The sequence below is a fragment of the Monopterus albus genome, unplaced genomic scaffold (genome assembly GCF_001952655.1).
Source record: "Monopterus albus unplaced genomic scaffold, M_albus_1.0 scaffold92.1, whole genome shotgun sequence".
NCBI classification, from domain to species: domain Eukaryota; kingdom Metazoa; phylum Chordata; class Actinopteri; order Synbranchiformes; family Synbranchidae; genus Monopterus; species Monopterus albus.
Window position 1 is genome coordinate 3,131,104 of NW_018127972.1, and position 19,602 is coordinate 3,150,705.

General features: G+C 41.7%; 1 protein-coding gene across 3 annotated transcripts in view; it reads left to right on the plus strand.

The window, feature by feature from the left end:
- The first annotated feature begins 90 nt into the window (after positions 1-90).
- LOC109964726 (protein bicaudal D homolog 1-like) overlaps positions 91-19,602 on the plus strand; it is a 25,925-nt gene continuing 6,413 nt past the window's right edge. Inside the window, exons 1-8 of one of the 3 annotated variants that reach the window (XM_020608243.1) lie at positions 91-148; positions 373-742; positions 12,618-12,830; positions 13,078-13,230; positions 14,742-15,046; positions 15,940-16,114; positions 18,674-19,189; positions 19,261-19,439. In XM_020608243.1, the coding sequence (XP_020463899.1) occupies positions 509-742; positions 12,618-12,830; positions 13,078-13,230; positions 14,742-15,046; positions 15,940-16,114; positions 18,674-19,189; positions 19,261-19,439 (1,775 nt within the window). In that variant the 5' untranslated portion in view covers positions 91-148; positions 373-508. The other 2 variants (XM_020608242.1, XM_020608244.1) reach the window with 2 other exon arrangements.

Here is a 19,602-nt window from a genome sequence, read left to right on the forward strand (position 1 = left end):
TTTGTAGTATGAAAACAAAAATGATGGTTAAAACTGAAGAGGACTTTGTGTAGGTGATTAGTTTGAGCTCCAGAGGGCGCATACAGCTCCTGATATCCTTCGTTTGAATGTGTGAGGCAGAGCTGTCAACACATTGAGGATTCAAACGGTGAGTCTGCAGCAGGATGACAGAGAGCAGGGAGTGTGCCTTGCTTCACGGCTGCAGGCAAGGATGGCGTCCTGATGCCGGTGAATAAGCAGAAACAGGGGGCGGGGAAAGGATGCGGGTAGCGGGTGATGACAAGCTGCATCATTTAGAGCATCACGTGGCAGAAGATGACTTTCTCTGAGGATGATGTGGATATTTACGTATGTTTATGTTTTTTCCATGAGATTTGAAGCAGCGGTGTGATTCCTCGGAGGAGAGGCGGTGTGGGTTTGCTGTCTACCTCAGCTGTTTCTCCCTCCGACGGGGCTCTCTGCTCATCCGACGCAGGGAAGAGAGGGCAGAGTGAAGGAGAGAGGGGCGATGGCTGCCGGTGGAGCAGGATGCGGGGACACGGTGGAGCAGTGCCGGGCCGAGGTGGAGCGCCTAACACGGGAGCTGGCGGAGGCCAACCGCGAGAAGGTCCGAGCGGCCGAGTGCGGGCTGGTGGTTCTGGAGGAGAACCAGAGCCTGAAGCAACAGTACGCCGAACTGGAGGCCGAGCAGGAGGCGCTGAGGTTGGAGCTGGAGCAGCTGCAGGAGGTGGGCTCAGCAGGGGTAGGACTCGTTACTCGAAAAAGTAAAGACTCGTAGCCTATAGGAAGTAGTGTCGCACAGGATGAACCAGGGTAGAACTTAACATTTACCACTACATTGGCAACAATTTTACTTCATAAATAAGTTGCCGAAAACATGTGTTAATGCGACATTAATAAGCATGTAGGCTACATGAGTTCATTTGTAACCATACGGCTGCAGTTCGACTCCTTAGTCTACCTGTACTTACTCCATTCCTTAGGCCTGTTAGATCATGTTGGCCCTACATGGTGAAAATTTGGTCAAACTGCTAAAACCCAGAAAACTTGGGGCCAGATGAGATTTCAACACAGAAGTAGCTACAAGTTTGTGGCTTCAGGTAAAATATAGTGGCAGGTGTCTGGGAGCCAGTGCTATGGGCCTTTGGCTCCGGGTCCACTCAGCCATACAGCTTTCTCACTAAGAATAATAATCATTTAATAATTTTATTATTCACAAACAATAATTAATACATGGAAATTTGTTTAAAAATAAATACAAAATACTGATGCCTACAGGGAAACTACACTACTGAATAAATAGTCAGGGACCACCTGCCGTGCCTTCACGACCACCATTGGCCCAGGGACCACTGGTTGTAAACCCCCAATATAGCACAATAGATGTAGTTCATATAATTTTGCACAGTATTCTGTTTTACCTCTGGTCTCAGAAGGAGATTTTCCTCTATCCGACCTGAGTCTGATATTCGCTCTCAGCTAATAAGCATTGCTGGCCTGACTTGTGATTAAGTCATTTTTCTGATCGATATGCATCAGAGAGCAGCATTTTTCAACATGTAGAGTAATGTAAGGCAACACTGATTCACTGGTTCCATGGACTGAAGCTGGACTCTGAAGCTTACTGCTATTACAAGCTGAAGGGAAAGGTGTGTGTGTGTGTGTGTGTGTGTGTGTGTGTGTGCGCTGCCTGATTCCTCAGAGCCACACAGACACAAACTCTGTATGACTGAGTATGCAGGTATGATGTGTCAAAAGCATGTTTGTTGTAATTGTTATTTAAACAAACAAGTCAATTATAGACACATTGTTATTGACAGCAGTGGTGTGTAGGAGTAAATACCAGTCAGAGTAATGAGGCTTCAATACATTCATTGTTGGAAACTTCCCAGTGTAACCATAGCCCTGCACAGCTCAGCTGGAACAGCTGGGGGTTCAGTGATTGTCCTACTGTAATGACAACTTGGGTCTTATTTTTGTCATTTTGTCTGTAATTTTTAAGGCAATTTAAGTGAATTGCCTTAGGAACATGGTGACATTACAATAAAGTCAGATGATCAGACAGGTTGGAAACAACTGGACAGGTTAGATCAACTTATTTACAAATGTGACTCACAGTCAGTCCACCAATTTACACCTAGTGGGCAGCAAGCACCATGTAGTTCTTCTAATGGCCCTTCGTGTTTTGCTGCAATAAACTGTACTGAAATTATGGGGGTAAGTCCCAGCATCTCTGTAGTAATAAAAGGTTGCTGGTTATTATCCACAAAGTGTTCTGGTCTTAATGGTAAATGTTGCATCCTTAATGTGTGGTTGCATTTTGAAACTTAAATTATTAGATGCTTGGGGAGAAGTTTGTTTAATTTACAAGTTTTTTAATAACCATTTTGGATTCTGCTTTGTCGCCACCTGAGGTCCACCTCACTGCCAAAAGCAGTATTTTCTGCCCCCATCACTTTGGGTACCTGCTTCTCGACCATCAGGCTGCTATTGCTTCACCCTCCTCATTATGTGACTCCTGACTGAGATTACCTTGGTTTAATGCAAGGGGACACTTTGAGGCTAACAGAAAAAAATGTTTTCAGATGATCCCCTTCACCCCACAAGCTCCAAGCGTCCCTATAGCGAGAGCGCTGCGCCTTAACCACTAGCCTAAGACTCAGAAAATGCCTCAGAATTCAGCTGCTTGTTGTCAGAGCACAGATGCAAAAGGGTAATCGAAGTGGTTATACAGTAGATACACTATACTGTACTATGGCTGAAAGCCAAGTTGAATAGAAGTGGTTTGAAAACAAAATACAAGCATTAGCATTTATGTGACACTGGTATGTTATGCATTGAAATGTAGCTATTGTAAAATCTGGCATAGTTGTAGGAATGATGTTTCTTAACCTCCATCAAAAAATATGGCAGCAGATTTGTCTTACCAATTGAAAACAAAGTTTTTAGCTCAATAAAAACTAGAAATATTATCAAAATAAAAACATTTCAGGCTGCAGAGCATTGTGGCCATTCAGAAACTCTATTTACTCACTTCTTCACTAAAATACTTTCTATTGTGGCAATATCATACCATGTGTTTTTGGTATCATTACATCCCTAGTAATAAGCAATATGTAATATCTCACTTGTGACCAGTTACCACTCCAACACTGGTGAGAGCTCATGTCTAAACAGCTCACAGGTCCATATCAAAGTGGACGTGGGAAGGGTTGTGTTTCTGGGTTTAATGAGAGGAGCAGTGATGAAAAACGCAGAGAGTGCATTAGTGCCGCCATTGTGGCTAAAATAGAACAGGACCGACTGGCCCCCAGGGACACTCTGCTGTTCCTCTGTGTTGCCACACAGCCAATGGGATGTCTCTATCCATGGCTTGTTGTTACCAGACACTGACTGGGGGATTAAAAACCATAATGCCTGAAAAAACAGTAATTGGAAAGTAAGATGAGACAAGGTGAAGTATAGATGTGATTGAAAATATTGCTGAGAATGTGTCATAAAAGGTTGAATCAACTTTGTGGTAATGTTTGATGCTTTAGTTTGTAGTAGTGTTGTATTGGTTTGTATTGCCTAAGTTGTACCAGATATTTTGTTGTCTCTGTACTCAGTGTGTTTCATAAAGATCTCTGGATGTGTGGTCTCTTGCTCTGTGCTCTCTTTTAGTTATGAATGGGATGCAGCCATGTTCAGAAGCACTTGAAAACAGTCTGGATGTCTGAAAGATGTGTTCACACATATAGCGAGAGGAGAGGGTGTGATGAATTATTCATTAATCAATGAGATCCTGAGAACTTCATGATAATTCCTGAAAACAGAGCTCCACTTTCGATGGAGTACATTTTGATGTATATATTGACTTTAAAACAGAGGGAAGGCACTGAGGCTCCAGTAGAAGACATCATAGAGTGCTTCCTGATTCTGTGACAGGCCTGAGATCTTTATTGCAGCCTCCTTGGCCAGAGTCGTTGGGTTGAACAACTTCCTTGGCTTATTGGGGAATGCATGCATGGAAGCCCATGCTCGGGGAACGATGGTGGTTCAGATATTCCCCACAGCTGTGCCTGTCCAGTCAAAAAGGACACTGAGTAGGCTATCTTGGCTTGCTTGGTTGGGGGGTGGGGGGTGGAAGGCTGTAGCTCAAATTGGATGGAGCATTGAAGGAAAAAAGGAGCACAGGATTCAGGTTCTTCCATGCAGCAAGCAGAAGGAGCAGGTGAGGTCAGAGAGCAATGTAAAGTCCCCTCCTGTCAACTTAGGTGTGTTCAGATTGATTTATGGTTGTATGACCTTTGATTGTTTTATTGTCCTGGTGAGTCCTGGTTCCGAGTCTAAACTCCGCCCACATTTGACGCCTAACTTCTGCCTAGATAAAAAGCCCAAACCCTAGCTTCATACTTCAAACAATTTTGCATATCCATGTTACTCTTCTACTATGGAACATTTTATTATAGGTTTTATAAGAGTATTATTTGGTTTCTGAGTTGTATCACTTGGACATTAATGTCAGTGCTGTTTAAAAACCACAAACTGGTTCTTAAAAAAAAAGCTCTGAGACTTGATATCTTGTTTTCTCATTCTTGGAAGAAAAAAGATTTCTTAGACTAAATGATGCTTTGATCCCAATATGGGATTGATCTAATTAGTTCATATGCTTTAATGCTTCTTGTCCTTTCTTAAGTGTTATTTTGGTTTTTGTTTGAATGCAGCAGGGCAGAACAGGGATGGGCATTTTAAACAAGACTTTGAAGAAAAGATTGGATGAAATTACAACAAAGGACCTGAGCGGGAGGGTTACTGTCCCTCCTCCCTGTCGATCTATTCTCCTCCCCCTCTGCTGCAGCTGTGCACTTCTGGAGACAACACGGGAAAATAATGAGAGAGGGATGATGGAGTTACAGAGGAAGAGATGGGTGGAGCACAGTGGCTGTCATTTCTTTTGTCCTGCTCTCCCCACAAGGATTACACAATCTTTACTGGATATGAAATGAGCTCTGCCATTCCCCACCCAGCAGACCAGCACACATACATCACCTTCTCCCTATCTCACACACACATACACACACTCACCTCAACTGTGATACTCGAGAACAAAGAGGTACAGCGTGAGCTAGAAGAAGCTAGTGAGAAATACTTAACATGCTTCTAATTCATGTCTTCTCCACTACAGCGCGACACTGGACATGTCAGCATGTTCATTATATGTACTATATCCAGTATAAACTTGTATATTGAATTGTTAATATAGCAAAGGGTGGAAGGGAAAGGGTGAGATACTACAGTACTCATCCTGGAGCAGGATGCTGTTACACCCACTGAAAGAACACATTCTAAACAGGTGAGCAGTGCATGTGCAAACTATGTGATCAAAAATGTTTAATAAGTATCAATTCAATCAGTTCAGCTGTCCCATTCTATTACTAGTTTTCTAACTTAGCTGTCACACAGGATGAAATACATTGATGAATTAAATTAAAATGGTAGGGAAAAAATTAGCCAGTAGGATTACAGCAAATGACACTGAGGGTAACTGAGATATCGAACATGGACGTGTAGTTTGTTTGTTTATAAGAATAACAAAGTCCCACTCACTTATATATGGATGTCACAGGCTGAATCAGGCACACCTGAAGATGACATAGCGGGTCTTCCTGGGTCACATAGTGTAGCCTGCATCCTTTATCAGATGAGACCTCACCCTACAGATGCAGCATCTCATATGATTCCCATTCTCTCTCCATCTTTCCTTCCCTCTGTGTCTTTGATTGTCTTTGTCTCTTGGTCCCAGATTAAAGAGGACACTATTGTCCCATGCCTCCAGGGTTTACATTGATTCATGCATCTTTGAGCTGTTCACACAGAAAAAGCTAATGTAAAGAGAGACAGGACAGAGAGAAAGACCCTTCCTACAAATGAAGCCTGTAAAATTTTTACTGTTTCCATTCAGGGGCTCACTGAGAAATCAGATAAGACTGGCTTTAGATTAATATTAGCAGAGGTACCACTATGCAGTATTTTATACACTCAAATAACCAAGAAACATATTTGGTATTAGTAAAATCCACTGAAAAACAGACTAGGGTCAGTGTTGTTTCAGTACACAGACATTAAAGTGAGCCTTTGTTTGTGGCAATTGCAGTGGTGGAAATTAACTGAGTACTTAGACACTGTACTTACATACAAACTTTAAGGTATCTGTACTTGAGTATTTTCATTTTCCCTTACTTCCGTTTTTGACTTCACTACATTTTAGAGTGAAATATTGTAGTTTGTAACTTTATTTAGCTAGTTACTTTTTAGAATCGGATGAACAATACAAAATACACTTGTGGGAAATTGCGTGCAATACCCAGCCGTAGTTCAAATCATAAGCATAGCTCCACCTTTACTAGCTGCAACATTAAATGTGATGAACACAAAGTGTGTCAGTACTTATAATCCAATAATAACATACATTAATGTGAAATATACTCTTCTGCATAATGAGTACCTTTACTTTTGGTGCTTTAAGTATATGATGAGGCCAGTACTTTTGTACTTTTACTGAAGTAACCTTTTGATTTTAGGATGTTTGTTATTATTAATATATTACTATTTTTACACTGTAGTCTTACTACTTTTACTTAATTGTAGCAAAGTTGTGAATTTATGTGCAAAGTATTGTTCATGATGTAAACTTGATGTCATCAGGAGATGTTCTGAAGCTGATCCAGATCCAACAAGAGTCAGGATGATTTTCCAAGGTCATTGGTGTAGTTTGTGGTTCAGTGCTGTTGGCAGACCTATTGTATAAGACAAAGTATGAAACTAAGTAAACCCTCTGTGGGTTACTAAGTCACTGAACATGCACCAGTCAAATGTCCCATTCATATAGCCCACACAGGCACTGCCATGCATTCTGGCATGTAGTGTCTGACTGTGTCTGTTCTGACTGGAATCGCACAGATTAAATTAAAATGAAGACAAACTGATAGCTGCTTAGCTTTGTTGTCACACTGGCTCAACTATCTGAGTAAATGAACCTAGTCTGAAGCAAACACTAAATGTTCTTGCTGAAAACCTGTAAGCAGAGGATTTCTCAACTTCAGAGCCTTTTAGATGGATAAACAAGTGTTCCCTGGATGGTTTATGTCACAACAGTGCAAAATGAACTAAGTACGTGAGCAGATTTTGCACTGTCAAGCCTTTTTTGCAAGTGCAGGTATCACTTTTCCAGATGGTAATTGTTCTTTTTAAAGCCCAAACTCTCAGCTACCCTTATAGTTGCTGCACCATAAACCCACTCAGATGTTACTCAGCTAGGGACAGTTTTATGGGAAAATCTTCAGTCTGGTTGCATTAGTATGCTAACAGAGAAGCCAACTAGAGACACTGGGGAGACAGGAGAGAAATTAGTACATGAGATGGACTGAATAAGGAAGGTGACACAGAGTAAGATAAAGCTTTTGGATGAAGCAAAATCAAGCATGTTTTTGTGGGTGTTCTTATTGAAGTTAGCAAGAAGGCTTTTGTCACCTAACTAGGACAGTGGTCTCTGAGCAACAATAGAGCCAAGGGGCAGATTAACATATCTCTACTGACCAGGTCAAATCTCCTTGACATCACCTTCAGCTGTTTATTAGCTCAGATAAATGTACTCATTTCACTCTTGACCTACATACAGGGCCTGTCCTACTTGTGTGGGGGTCATGGATCACCAGTGGGATTCATCCATCCATCAGCAATAATCGCTTATCTGTTAGGGCCCAGGGGGTGCTGGAGCCTATCCTAAGTGACACTGGCAAAGCCCATCCTCTATGGAAATATTTTATTCTAGACTAAAGTGGTGGGCAGAATGACTAAAGGACTGAGCCGGCTGTACGGCCAGACAGCTAGGGTGGCTAAAGATGATTGTTCCATTAGAACAGATTAAGGTATTAAGATACTATACATGCTTTTCATTGATTAACAGTTACAGTTTTTTTTTATCATAAAATGCTAAGGAGGCTACTGCCTGTTCACCTTAACTCAGGAGCCACTATATTCCCAAAATCTGACTTTTTGAGCAGTAAATAAATCCAAACATCCATTCAAGAATTTATGGCTGATGTCACTTATGCTACATTTATATTTTAGTAGATTAAGATGTTCAGACTGTGTATTACAGGATGATGTTTGCATTTTCAGGTTGTTCAACATGCCAAACATACTACATAAATCTGCATGTTAATAAAAAAAAAAAACTATCCCATAGTTCCCAGCATCCACTACTGTAAGCATACAGTAGTGGATGCTTCAGCTACATCGAAATTCCCATTTTATTGTTTAGTTTGAGCACAGACAGGGCAGAAATTGATTCATCTGCAGTGTTTGTGTTATCTGCCAACACCTGCTAGCTAGCGTTAGCTCCCGAACCAAAAGCTGAGATTAATCTGTTGCTCTCATCAACAGAATTTCTAGATCTGCTATGAGTTAGCTACAGTTTGCGACAGTCAGCTAAGGTTATTCACTTTGAATTACCACAATCAGTAAAGTGAGATCTAAATGATTTAAGCAACTTTTTAGTCAAACAAAACAAGAATGTATGCAAGTAAATAACAGCACCTCCTCCCACAACAATGCGCCCATCCCAACATTCAGTATGGCATGACGTAAGTTCACATTCTGTATAAAAGTGCTGACTCACTTAAGGCAATAAAGCACGGCCTTTATCTGTAGGGAAGGATGGCATTTTATGTGGATTCTTTAATTAAACGCAATGATTTGTTTTTATTTATTTATTTTTATTACATGCTAGATAAAATTCAGGAATATTGAATACTGACCTTAAGGGCAAATTTGTTCAATCCTGCTTCCTGCAAGTTTGCAATATTAAAAAATTTGATTTTGTTATCTGCAAAGAACAGTCATTATGCTTTTATTATATCCTAGTTTAGATGACTGTAACTAATACAAGTAACACAACCTGTTTAAACTTCAACAGGTCTAGAATGCTGCAGCAAGACTACTTAAACATTTTCAGTAATATAATCCACATAATGGGAATTTTTGCATCCTTATACTGGTTAAAGGACAAAGTCAGTCATTTTCTATATTTACAGTGTTTTCAACACTCCCAGACACTACAGAGACTAAAACTAAATCTCTAAAACCAAAACTAACCTCTATTCACAGTCATCATCACATCATCACATTGCATTTCAGTAAGCTGCTGTCCTCCTACTGTACACTTCCACTTTAACAAAAAAGTGTTTGAGCGTTGGTTGATGTCCTTTAACAGTAACGGTCAAACCCTGAACATTCTGGTTGGAGTCACTGATCAGTGGTGTGAGAACGGACGCATTTATATTCCCCCATTTTCACTGAGCTTTTGGCATTTGGGAGACTGGAGATAATTTACTGCAGAGTTGGGAAGTGTGCAGCATCTTCACTGATTTGCCTCAAATAGTTGACGATTCACATCAAATGAGCTCATCTTTCCCATTGCAAGGTTTTATCCAGTGTGTTCAGATGGCCAGTGAAATCAACTAAAAGAAGTGAGGTCTGCCAAGCAGGGTTGTTCAGTTCAACAAGGCTGTGATGATATGAGCCACATAAGAAATTCTCACTGAGATGTTCATGGGGTTCTTGTTGATTTAGTTAGTTGAACAAAAACAGACAAAATAATCAATGTAAAGGTAAAAAAAAAAAAAACTAACTCTTGTATGCAGACCTGTTTTTCTGGTATGTGCTAGAGACAAACCCCACAGGAGACACTAAGCAACAAGGTGTGGTAGTAATAAATGAGAGGCTTGGTGTGTGTATATGTGTGTGTGTGTGTATATATGTGTGTTTTATAGTTGTTTCTGCTCTGTCTCCAGTGGTGTGAGGAGAATGGCTCTCTCTGTCTTTCCTATATTCTTTCCGGCAGGAAACTGACAGATGAGCCTTCACCTCCACAGCCCAGTGTCAGGGCCCATAACAGCCCACAGACAGGACTTTAGTGTCTAGGATATTATTTATAACCCTGTCATACTTTCTTTCTCCCTGATGAATCAGTTGAATGTGTATGTGTCAGTCGTATTTCACTCTGATGGCATGCTGCACCCTATGCTTTTTGTCAAGCCTACTGAATGGTTGTTATGGTGCCACATGTTGACATGAACATATTGTTGTTCTGTATGTGTTGTGTAAAGTAATGACTACTATAATGGAGCAGTGACCATAAACATGGTGGCACTGCCTGTCTTATAGCACATTACCAGTGACCTCTGTTATGGAGGGAGTTCACTGGTAAAATCTTCTATCCCTGACATGTTGCACTACTGCTTGCTTTGGTTTAAAATGTTTCCAGTCAGATGCTTATGGTGCCTTCAAATGAACTGTTTTAGCATTACAGCTGAGATGAGAAATGGAATTTTCTCCAATTGTGGACAGGTCCAGACAATAATATCGAGCTGCCCTGAACAGAAACACAATTTAAAAAAAAAAAGCTTTATAGTACATAGTAGTAGTAACATAGAATAACTGATTTGTTTGGGACAGCACAACAAATAGTAAATGCAACAGTTACATATTACACCCATAAAGTCATATGTCTGATGTAAACAAACATCTGGGAACAGACTACACCATATTTTTGTCATTTGGAGAATCAAACTATTGCTATGACTGTGGGACGTCTCAGAGTACATTTTGCACAACAAGTATGCACTCTTCAATGCATCAGCGGCCCATTGAGCAGAGGTGAGAGAACAGCCCCAAGTGTTCGTACTCTCACCTGACTGAGTTAATCTGTACTTAAAGAGTCCATGACATGCTTTTCCTTGCTTTTGACGCATGTACAATGTTACAACAGTGAATTATCATCTTAGATGTGACCTAAAGCTCACAAAATGAGGTGTATGTATGTTCTAGTATTTCTATGCAGAAGCAACTCGGTTTATACAAGTCTCGCAAACTCTCACTCACGTGACTTTTTTTTATTTTTTAAAAGAAAGGTATTTTATGATAGTTTAAGGATCTCCTTGAATGGTCATAATCTCCAGGCATTTACATGTTCATGTGAGCTGGCCTGACATCCACTGGTGCCATTGTAAAAGCGGAATTTTTCAACCGCGCCTGGTTTTGTGACTGTATTTTACCTCCTCCTGCTGCACTGTGACCAGAGGATGTGGAGAAAAATACAGGGCCTGAGGTTACTGCGTGTCCAGGAATGTTCCTGTACAGGGACTCGTTGTTTTACCTGCGTGGGTCTAACCTACGATCAGCTGGCCAGTAATGTCCCCCGCGGCAGTGAATGATCAGCTAATCAACGCTGGATTCCCCCAGAGCACAGTACCTGTTTGTATTGGCGGCTTGAGGCCAGTGTGTCTGCTGCATGCGGGTTAATGAGCGGATTAACGATCTATGATGTTATTGTGGATGCTACAGCTGCCTGTTGGAATTAATTTTACTACTTTGGGACTGTATGTGGTCGTGTGGGGGAAGACTCAGTGACCACCGGTTGGATTTACCGACCTTGGAGCTACTTGAAAGGGAGTGATGTTTCCACTACTCAGTGGGGCTTAAACATTAAATGGTTGGAAATGAGCATGCCATGGCCACTTGAAACTGCAGTCCCTATGGGAAAATGCACAGCTTTACATCCTGCATGCCTATGCAGAGTGACTCCTGCAGCCATGCATACAAGCAAAATCACACTCTGACTGGACTTTCCTCTGACAAACACATAACAGAAGGATTTAAAGGAAGGAGTTTCCCATATGTTCTTTCTCTATTGCTCTTGATTCTTGAACTTCCCTGTAACTCGGGGGGGGCCTCTCTTCACTTAGTGTTCAGTTTTGTAGGGTTGAACAAAATTGGGCTGCACATGCAGATGATTTTCCCACTCACAAATATCATCATGAGTTTTAATATCTGGATATTTAGTGATTGCAAGGGGATTTGTGACATGATTTGTTGCAGTTCAGTCATTTGTCAAGTACCAAATTTAAGCTCTGTAAATATGAATTTTTTCATTATCTTTGATCCATCCATTAGCTATACCTCTTACTCCTGAATATGGTCATGGGGGGCTGGAGCCAATCCCAGCTGGCATTGGGCGAGAGGCAGGGTACACCCTGGACAGTTTGCCAGTCTATCACAGGGCTGACAAGTAGACAAACAACCCCATGCACTCACATTAACTCCTATGGGCAATTTAGAGTCACCAGTCAAGCTAAACTGCATGTCTTTGGGTGGAAGCCAGAGTATCCAGAGAGAAACCCATCCAGGCTCAGGGAGAACATGCAAATGCTGCGCAGAAAGGCCCGGGGTAGGTTTGGGTTTGAACTCGGAGCCTTCTTACTGTGAGGCGACAGCACAAACCACTGCACAGCTGTGCCGCCTGAGCTAGCATTCATAAAAGCTGAAAAGTACAAACAGTAGCTTGTTGTGTTTGTGGGCTTCACAGGTGATTAAACATAAAGTTCAACAATGATTAGATCTTTTCTCACAGGAAATAGTTTTGTTTTAAAGGGTAGACACTTCATCTGGTGCTTTAACTCATGGATTGAAGCATTTACTCTCCCATATGGCAATGTAGCAATTTGTCATCATAAACATATTAAACGGTTCATCACCAAAGAGAACTCACCCCTTCCTGTCCTGCCCTATTCCAGGCATTTGGCCAGGCCTACTCCACCCAGCGTAAGGTAGCAGAAGATGGAGAGACCAACGAGGAGACACTGCTGCAGGAGTCTGCCACTAAGGAGGCCTACTACATGAGCCGCCTCCTGGAGCTCCAGTCAAATCTGAAGCACAGCCATGCCGTCGCCTCCAGTGCCCAGGCCGACAATGAACATCTGAGCACTGTGCTGCAGGAGCTCAGGGAGGTACAGTACCCTGGCTAGGGTTAGGGATGTGACAGAGCCAAATGGGTGCTACCTTCATGCCGTAAGCAGTGTGTGTTACTTCACTGAAACAAACACGAAGTATTCTGTTTTAGCTGACTACATAGTTTTCTGTGGAGTCTTTCTGGTTAAAGCCTGTCACTTTCCTGCTACTTCCTGTAGTTTTCTTGGGTTAGCCATGCAATAAACAGCATGCAGCTCCAGCTTTCTTTCTGAACTGTCTCAGCAGAGTAATGAGATGTTAGAGCTGCAGCGCAGCCGGATGAGAGAGGAAATCAGGGAATACAAGTTTCGAGAGTCACGGCTGCTCCAGGACTACACTGAGCTGGAGGAGGAGAACATCTCTCTGCAGAAACTGGTGTCAACACTGAAACAGAATCAGGTACCGATGACTCACACTCACTTGGACATAAAGACTGTGAACCTGCAGTAGCGAATGAATCTGATTTTTACAGTGATCCAGTCATGGAATTTGTATGGGTTGCTATTTACAATAAGTCACAAACACATACGATTAGATATATTTTAAAGTCTAACAGTTCAGTTTTTGCTTTGTTTGGATGCTGACGTGATCCTTAATCTTCAACTTCACTGATAATTCCTAGTGTCTTAAATTCACAAGCTTTTAGCATGCAGGGCTGAATGGGGTCAACACAGACTTTGCAACTACTACAGCAGTGTGTCAGGCGTGACTAATATCACATTTAGGATGACTTAGGGACATTTATTGTAATAGTTGTTGATGATGATATAAAATTTAAAATTATGTTTGCATCCTGACTAGTTTGAAAAACATTGACATAAAGAGAGAGAACACAAACAGGCTGACAGCATGAGCACATTAGTGGTCGAGAGCTATGTGGGGCAATAAAAAAACATCATGAGTGATGGAGAGAAATAAAACTTTCATAAAGCAAAACTAAATACTGACACGTGTTTTACGTTTTTTTGTGGTTCCATAGTTATTGGAATGCTTGGTCAGAAAAGGCTAATTGTGTCTCTGTGCCTCTGCTGGCTCACTTATCAATCAAACAAGTACTTTGCCACACCAGCTCAGAGGCGGTGCTGTTCCTGCAAGGCGCTACTCTGGCCACTGGGAGAAACTTTTGAGGATAACTCCTCCCTCAGAAAGGAAAGAAGTATTTCACTCAGTGACGTCTTTGTTGTTTTTTTCAATAAAACGTTTTTCTTGATAAATTAATAAAACTGTTTGACTGCATTTTTAACTTCAACTGGACTGATGACAATGAAACCTATACATCTATCAACAATTTAGCCTGTTAGTATTTTTTTAATTTAGATATTTTTATGCTAAAAATGAATGGTTATTGTGGTGTTTCCTCTAAAATACTGTCACCCAAATGAAAGGGTAAAGTCAGGGGCGTTTTTTTAAAACCACTATGTAGAAAATTTGTCAATTTTGGCAACATTCAGTGACAGTATCAAACTAGAGTTACCACCTTTGTCGATATATGCCTCGTCCAGCCAGCCAAATTCATGGGAATGGGACAGATGTGAGGATACAGTGACCTTTGTCCACCAAAATTGAAGCAGCTCATTCTTCATCCCTTCAAATGGATGTTTGTGCTAAATTTGAAGAAATTCCCTCAAGGTGTTCCTGAGATTTCACATTCATGAGAATGGGCCAGAGCAACAACACAATAATCTACAGCAGCACATCCACTTAGTGGCTTAGGTACAGATTAAGTCTACAGAAATATAAAAAAAAATAAAGGTAATATGATATACAAAGAAATCTTTGTTGCAACTTTGTGTTGTCAAAGCTGAAGCTAGGGAGGGTCTTAATCTCTATCAGTATATCATCACAAGTTTGATTGGTCTGTGTCTTGATTGCATTCATTTAATTTGTGTATATGTCTGTCCTTGGTTCAGGTGGAGTATGAAGGCCTGAAGCATGAGATCAAGGTCCTAGAGGAGGAGACAGAGCTTCTCAACAGCCAGTTACAGGATGCGCTGCGTTTGAAGGACATCTCCGATGCCCAGCTGGAGGAAGCTCTGGAGTCTCTGAAGAGCGAGCGTGAGCAGAAGAAGCACCTGCGCAGGGAGCTGGTCCACCACCTCAGCATGTGTGACGTGGCCTACACCGGCAGTGCTCACCTAATGTTCACCTCTGCTCCGCCCAGTGGCACAGCCACCCCGACAACTCTTCTTTCCCCAAATGCAGAAGAGCCAACAAGGTGGATATTGCTGACCAATAGGATCACAGATTGATCTGCTGTTCAACACACCAGTGGCAAATTGGACTGAATCATATTCATTAAATGTCACAGTGATACAGCTAATGTTAGCATATTGACACAGTCAGTCTTGTGCAGTAGCTACCCTATCAGGGCTAGCTAGCTAGCTAGTTTTCAGTTTTACTGCTGGCTTAAAGATCTTACTTTTAACCACTACCTCTTCCCTATCTCAGGCTGTCTGTGAAGGATTGACAACCCATAGCCTGCTGCCCTCTTTTTTCCTTCTGTTTTTATGCTTTCTGAAAACAAGCAGTCACTATCACACACACCGCTTCAGATACTGTTCTGTGTTTTTGTTCCTCCGGTCTCTGCACCTCCTTTGTGCATGTTGTGAATGACAGCAGGCTAGAATTTATGACTCTATAATTGTGTAATCTGACATAGTGATCATCTTATTTGCCAAAAAATCCTGTAGTCTGAACATTGTACATCTTTAAAAACACCTTACAAACATTGTTTAATTTTAAAACAATGTTCAGTATTTTAATAAAACAGTTGAGACCTGTTTTTGCTAATGTTACTTAAATCAAGGAATTCATTTATATGTAGTGCTCTAGTATGTGGCAGCAGGATGGTGTTTATGTTGCAGATAAATCATCAGAAACATTACCATTCGACCATGTAACTGGTCTGAACTTTGACTATTTAGGTATGAGCATCCTATAAATAGAATTTGGTTCTGGCCTAACAATATTACAGTAAGTGATAGATGTAAAGGGGCTGCACTGTTGGACTTTGTATTGTATATTGGTCTGGTTTTAATTCACTCAAATTTTCTACATGGTATGTATGAAGCAAAGTTCATTTCTGTGATCTCTGCTGTGATCTCTCAGGTGTAATGGCCACCTCCAGAGCAAAACAGGAGTGGGGACAGCTGCAGGGTCACTGCCCAAGGCTAACGGAGAGTGTCGAGGACCAGGTCGAAAAGCTGAGGGAGTGGCAACATCAGACCTCTTCAGTGAGATGAACCTGACAGAAGTCCAGAAGCTCAAGCAGCAAATAATAACAGTGAGTCTGCTCTCTGATCAACCATTCAAAGTGGGAGCTTGGATCACAGTATGGAATGTTAGATGGAGTAGACATACTGAGGATTTTACTTTACTTTGAGCTTTAAGTGTGGGCTACAAATATAGTTTCCTCATCTGATGATGGGAGAGAAAAGATAAGCAGTCTGCCAAACTAAGTGACAAAATGTTATTTCCAAATAGTTCATTTGTGACAAATTTGACTGAGATAATCAGAAAAAACCCCAAACAGATGCTTCCTTTCTCTTCAGTGTATTCTGGGTTCAGAATCCAGCAGCCAACTCTTTAAAAAAACATGTCTTTTGAATAATTTATTGTAAAACAATGCTGACATACAGTATCCCCAGTGTGTAAAGCACTGTCTATCACTTTCTCCCTTTGTCTCCGCTCACACGCGATCGCTCGCTCATTCTTGTTTTTTTTCCCAACACCTTTCTCTCATATAGTCCCAAAAATCTCAGGGTGTTTCTCAAACTCTACAACCAATAACTTTAAATCATGCTCAGGTCACCACAAAGCTGTATATTGTGCACACACACATCTGTATGTATGTATGTGTGTGTGTGTGCATCTGCTTCTCTTCCTGTAGGTGTAATCCCATCCTTGTTATCTGCAGCCTCTCTGATAGGCTGGGCTACAGGAAGAACTTATTTATATCTCAGCTGTCACACTACACTATCGACCACTCTCCCAGAGGTGGGTGGGTTTCAGTGCGGCTTCTACTGTTCCCTCTGTTAATGAATCTTCTTTTGTGCTGTAGTGCTGTTTCTGTCCACTCCAGTGGTAGCAGTCAGACACATCACAGCAGGTATTAACCAAAAATGGACCTGCACCAGTGTTTATGCGTATGACAATTAAACAGAGTCCCAGGAGGGCAGATGTGAGTAAGTGATCCAGGGATCTGAGGACACGCCAAAACACTGTCTCTTTATGATACTATACTAACTGCACAAATATAACCCTGGAAAGTTTTCATTGTACTTGGTCAACACTGCGTGGTGTTACATTCTGTTGCAACTATTTCTGTTCCTTACTTTTTGACATTTAGCCAGGAGGCAAATGTTATCAGTATTTTGGTACCATTAGTGCATTTTGGATGTGAGATTAACTATTGCGCTGAGCTGCACGTCTGTAATGTGAACTGGGTGAACAGTTTTGAAAAGGCAAACTCACTATAGAGAAACGTGTGCTACCATTTGTACCAAGTTAATACACTAACAACATGTAGCATTACAAAACATATCATGATTACTTTTGAAGCACCTTTCATTTATCTATTATATTATCTATAATATTATCCAAAATGTAATTACAAAACAAGGCCAGTCCCTCATTCCTTGGATTATGTTATCATGGAGTACACTGCAAAAAATGAAATCGAATTTAATTCAATTTATTTTTATTTGTATAGTGCCAAATCAAATGGAGAAGAGAAAAACGAGTTACCACTGTTTTAAGAATTTGTACTGATAAGAGAAGGTAGAGACAGACATGAAGCATGGGGACCAAGAGAGGGGGGTGACATTCTACAAGCGTTTCTGGAATCAAAAAGGGGGATGTTGTAACAACTGGCAAAAGCTGAGCCAGGTTCAACTTGTCAGGGCCCTGTGCACTGGGATCAGTGTGTCAGTCTTTATGACATGGATGAGGAAATGTCATTTTTGTTTGTCTGAAGGTGCTCAAGTTATGGACAATTGCAAGCATACTTCTGTTACTACTATTAAGACATGACAATTCTGGCAGATTCGACTCTTACCTGGTATCTGCTCTTCTCACCTTGTCTCTCTGTTGTTACACTTATGGCTTGTCATATGTCACTGGCCGTGCACGCTAGTGGACCACAATCAGTTTCACCATAAACGCAGTGATTAAAATATGATTTTATTGTATTATTACATAGTTACATGCAAGACCCTCGTGGATTTCGCATACTGGATACAGCTGTGACTAAATTACGCTACATAATTGATGCTGGTTACAGGAACTTCCATGCACAGAAGCTGGTCAGTGATATTAGCAGGCTATTGGGTGAATATTTATGTGCAGTACTTCTACATAACTAGTTTTGTCACTGTCAGTTTAGGAATGGAGTAAATATATTTCCATGTCCTGGCATCAGTGACATCAGTCAGTCAGGTGTCTGCCCTGCTCTTTAGAGGGGATGAGAGGAGCTGGTTTGATTGGACATAATTAAGTCAGACCTGACTCCACCTGCTCACAGTGTATTCCTCCCTCTAATAATGTGTTCCACCTCTCCTCCACGGTGTACCCCATAGCACCTGGCTGCCCATGGAAGTGCACTGCATCTGTGGTCACCAAAATGGCAAAACATTATTGAACACACCCATATTCACTTTGCGCCTGGAGATTTAATACAAATTTAGCACTGCACCCTATTGCAGGAAAATAGAGCCCCAAGTCTAAATTTGATGTGTTAAATGGTTTGAGCCTGTACATAAAAGCTATTTAAAGATATTCAAAACATCTGAGCTTATACAGTACATACTGTGCTTTTCCATAAACTTGCTACTGCACCTTTCAGGTTGAACATGAGAAAGTAGCACTGATGGCCAGCCTGCAGGAGTCCCAGACTCAGCTCGAACACACCCAGGGGGCCCTGACCGAGCAGCATGAAAAGGTCCTCCGCCTTAGCCGGAAAGTCTCTGTCCTCCGCCGCCTGCATCGTAGGGCCCACCTGAACCAGGAAGCTCACAGCAGCTTCACCTCTCAGCTCAACACCGAGGCACTGATGGACCTGGACCAAGATGAGAAGGAGGCTGAAGATGAAGGAGGAAGTGAGGAGGATATGAGTGAGACACTGAACAAAAGTCAGGTATTTTCATACCAAACACCAGGCCTAGAAATCCTTCAGTGCAAGTACCGTGTGGCTGTGACAGAGGTGGTGGAGCTAAAGGTAGAGGTTAAAGCCCTCCGTGAGAGGCTCAGTCAGTGTGGAGATGGAGCAGCGGAGATGAAGCCAAGGCACAAAGGTCAGCTCCAGAAGCTGGAGAGCCAGGTTGCCTCACTGGAGAAGAGCTGCCAGGAGGGACGGAAGAAGGTAACCATGCTATGCTGAGTCTATCTGTCTATCGGTAATGAATGATTTCTTATTCTTTCCTCTTGTCTCAGATTTCTAGCCTGGAGATGGAGTTGCAGGCATGTCAGTCAGCAGCCAGTGAGAGCCAGGGGGCATTGAACGCGGCTCAGGATGAGCTGGTGACACTGAGTGAGGAGCTTGCCCAGCTCTACCATCACGTCTGTCTGTGCAACAATGAGACGCCCAATCGTGTCATGCTGGACTACTACAGGTCTCTGTTGTATTGTCAATGGGACACATGTAGCAATAAAAGTATGGAACAACATTTCTCAAAATTATAGTGACTGAGGCTCAGTTTTATCTATGTTGCCTATGAAATTTAAATTTTGTCCAAACTATACATCCATCCATCCATCCAGGGGTTGTGGAGGTGC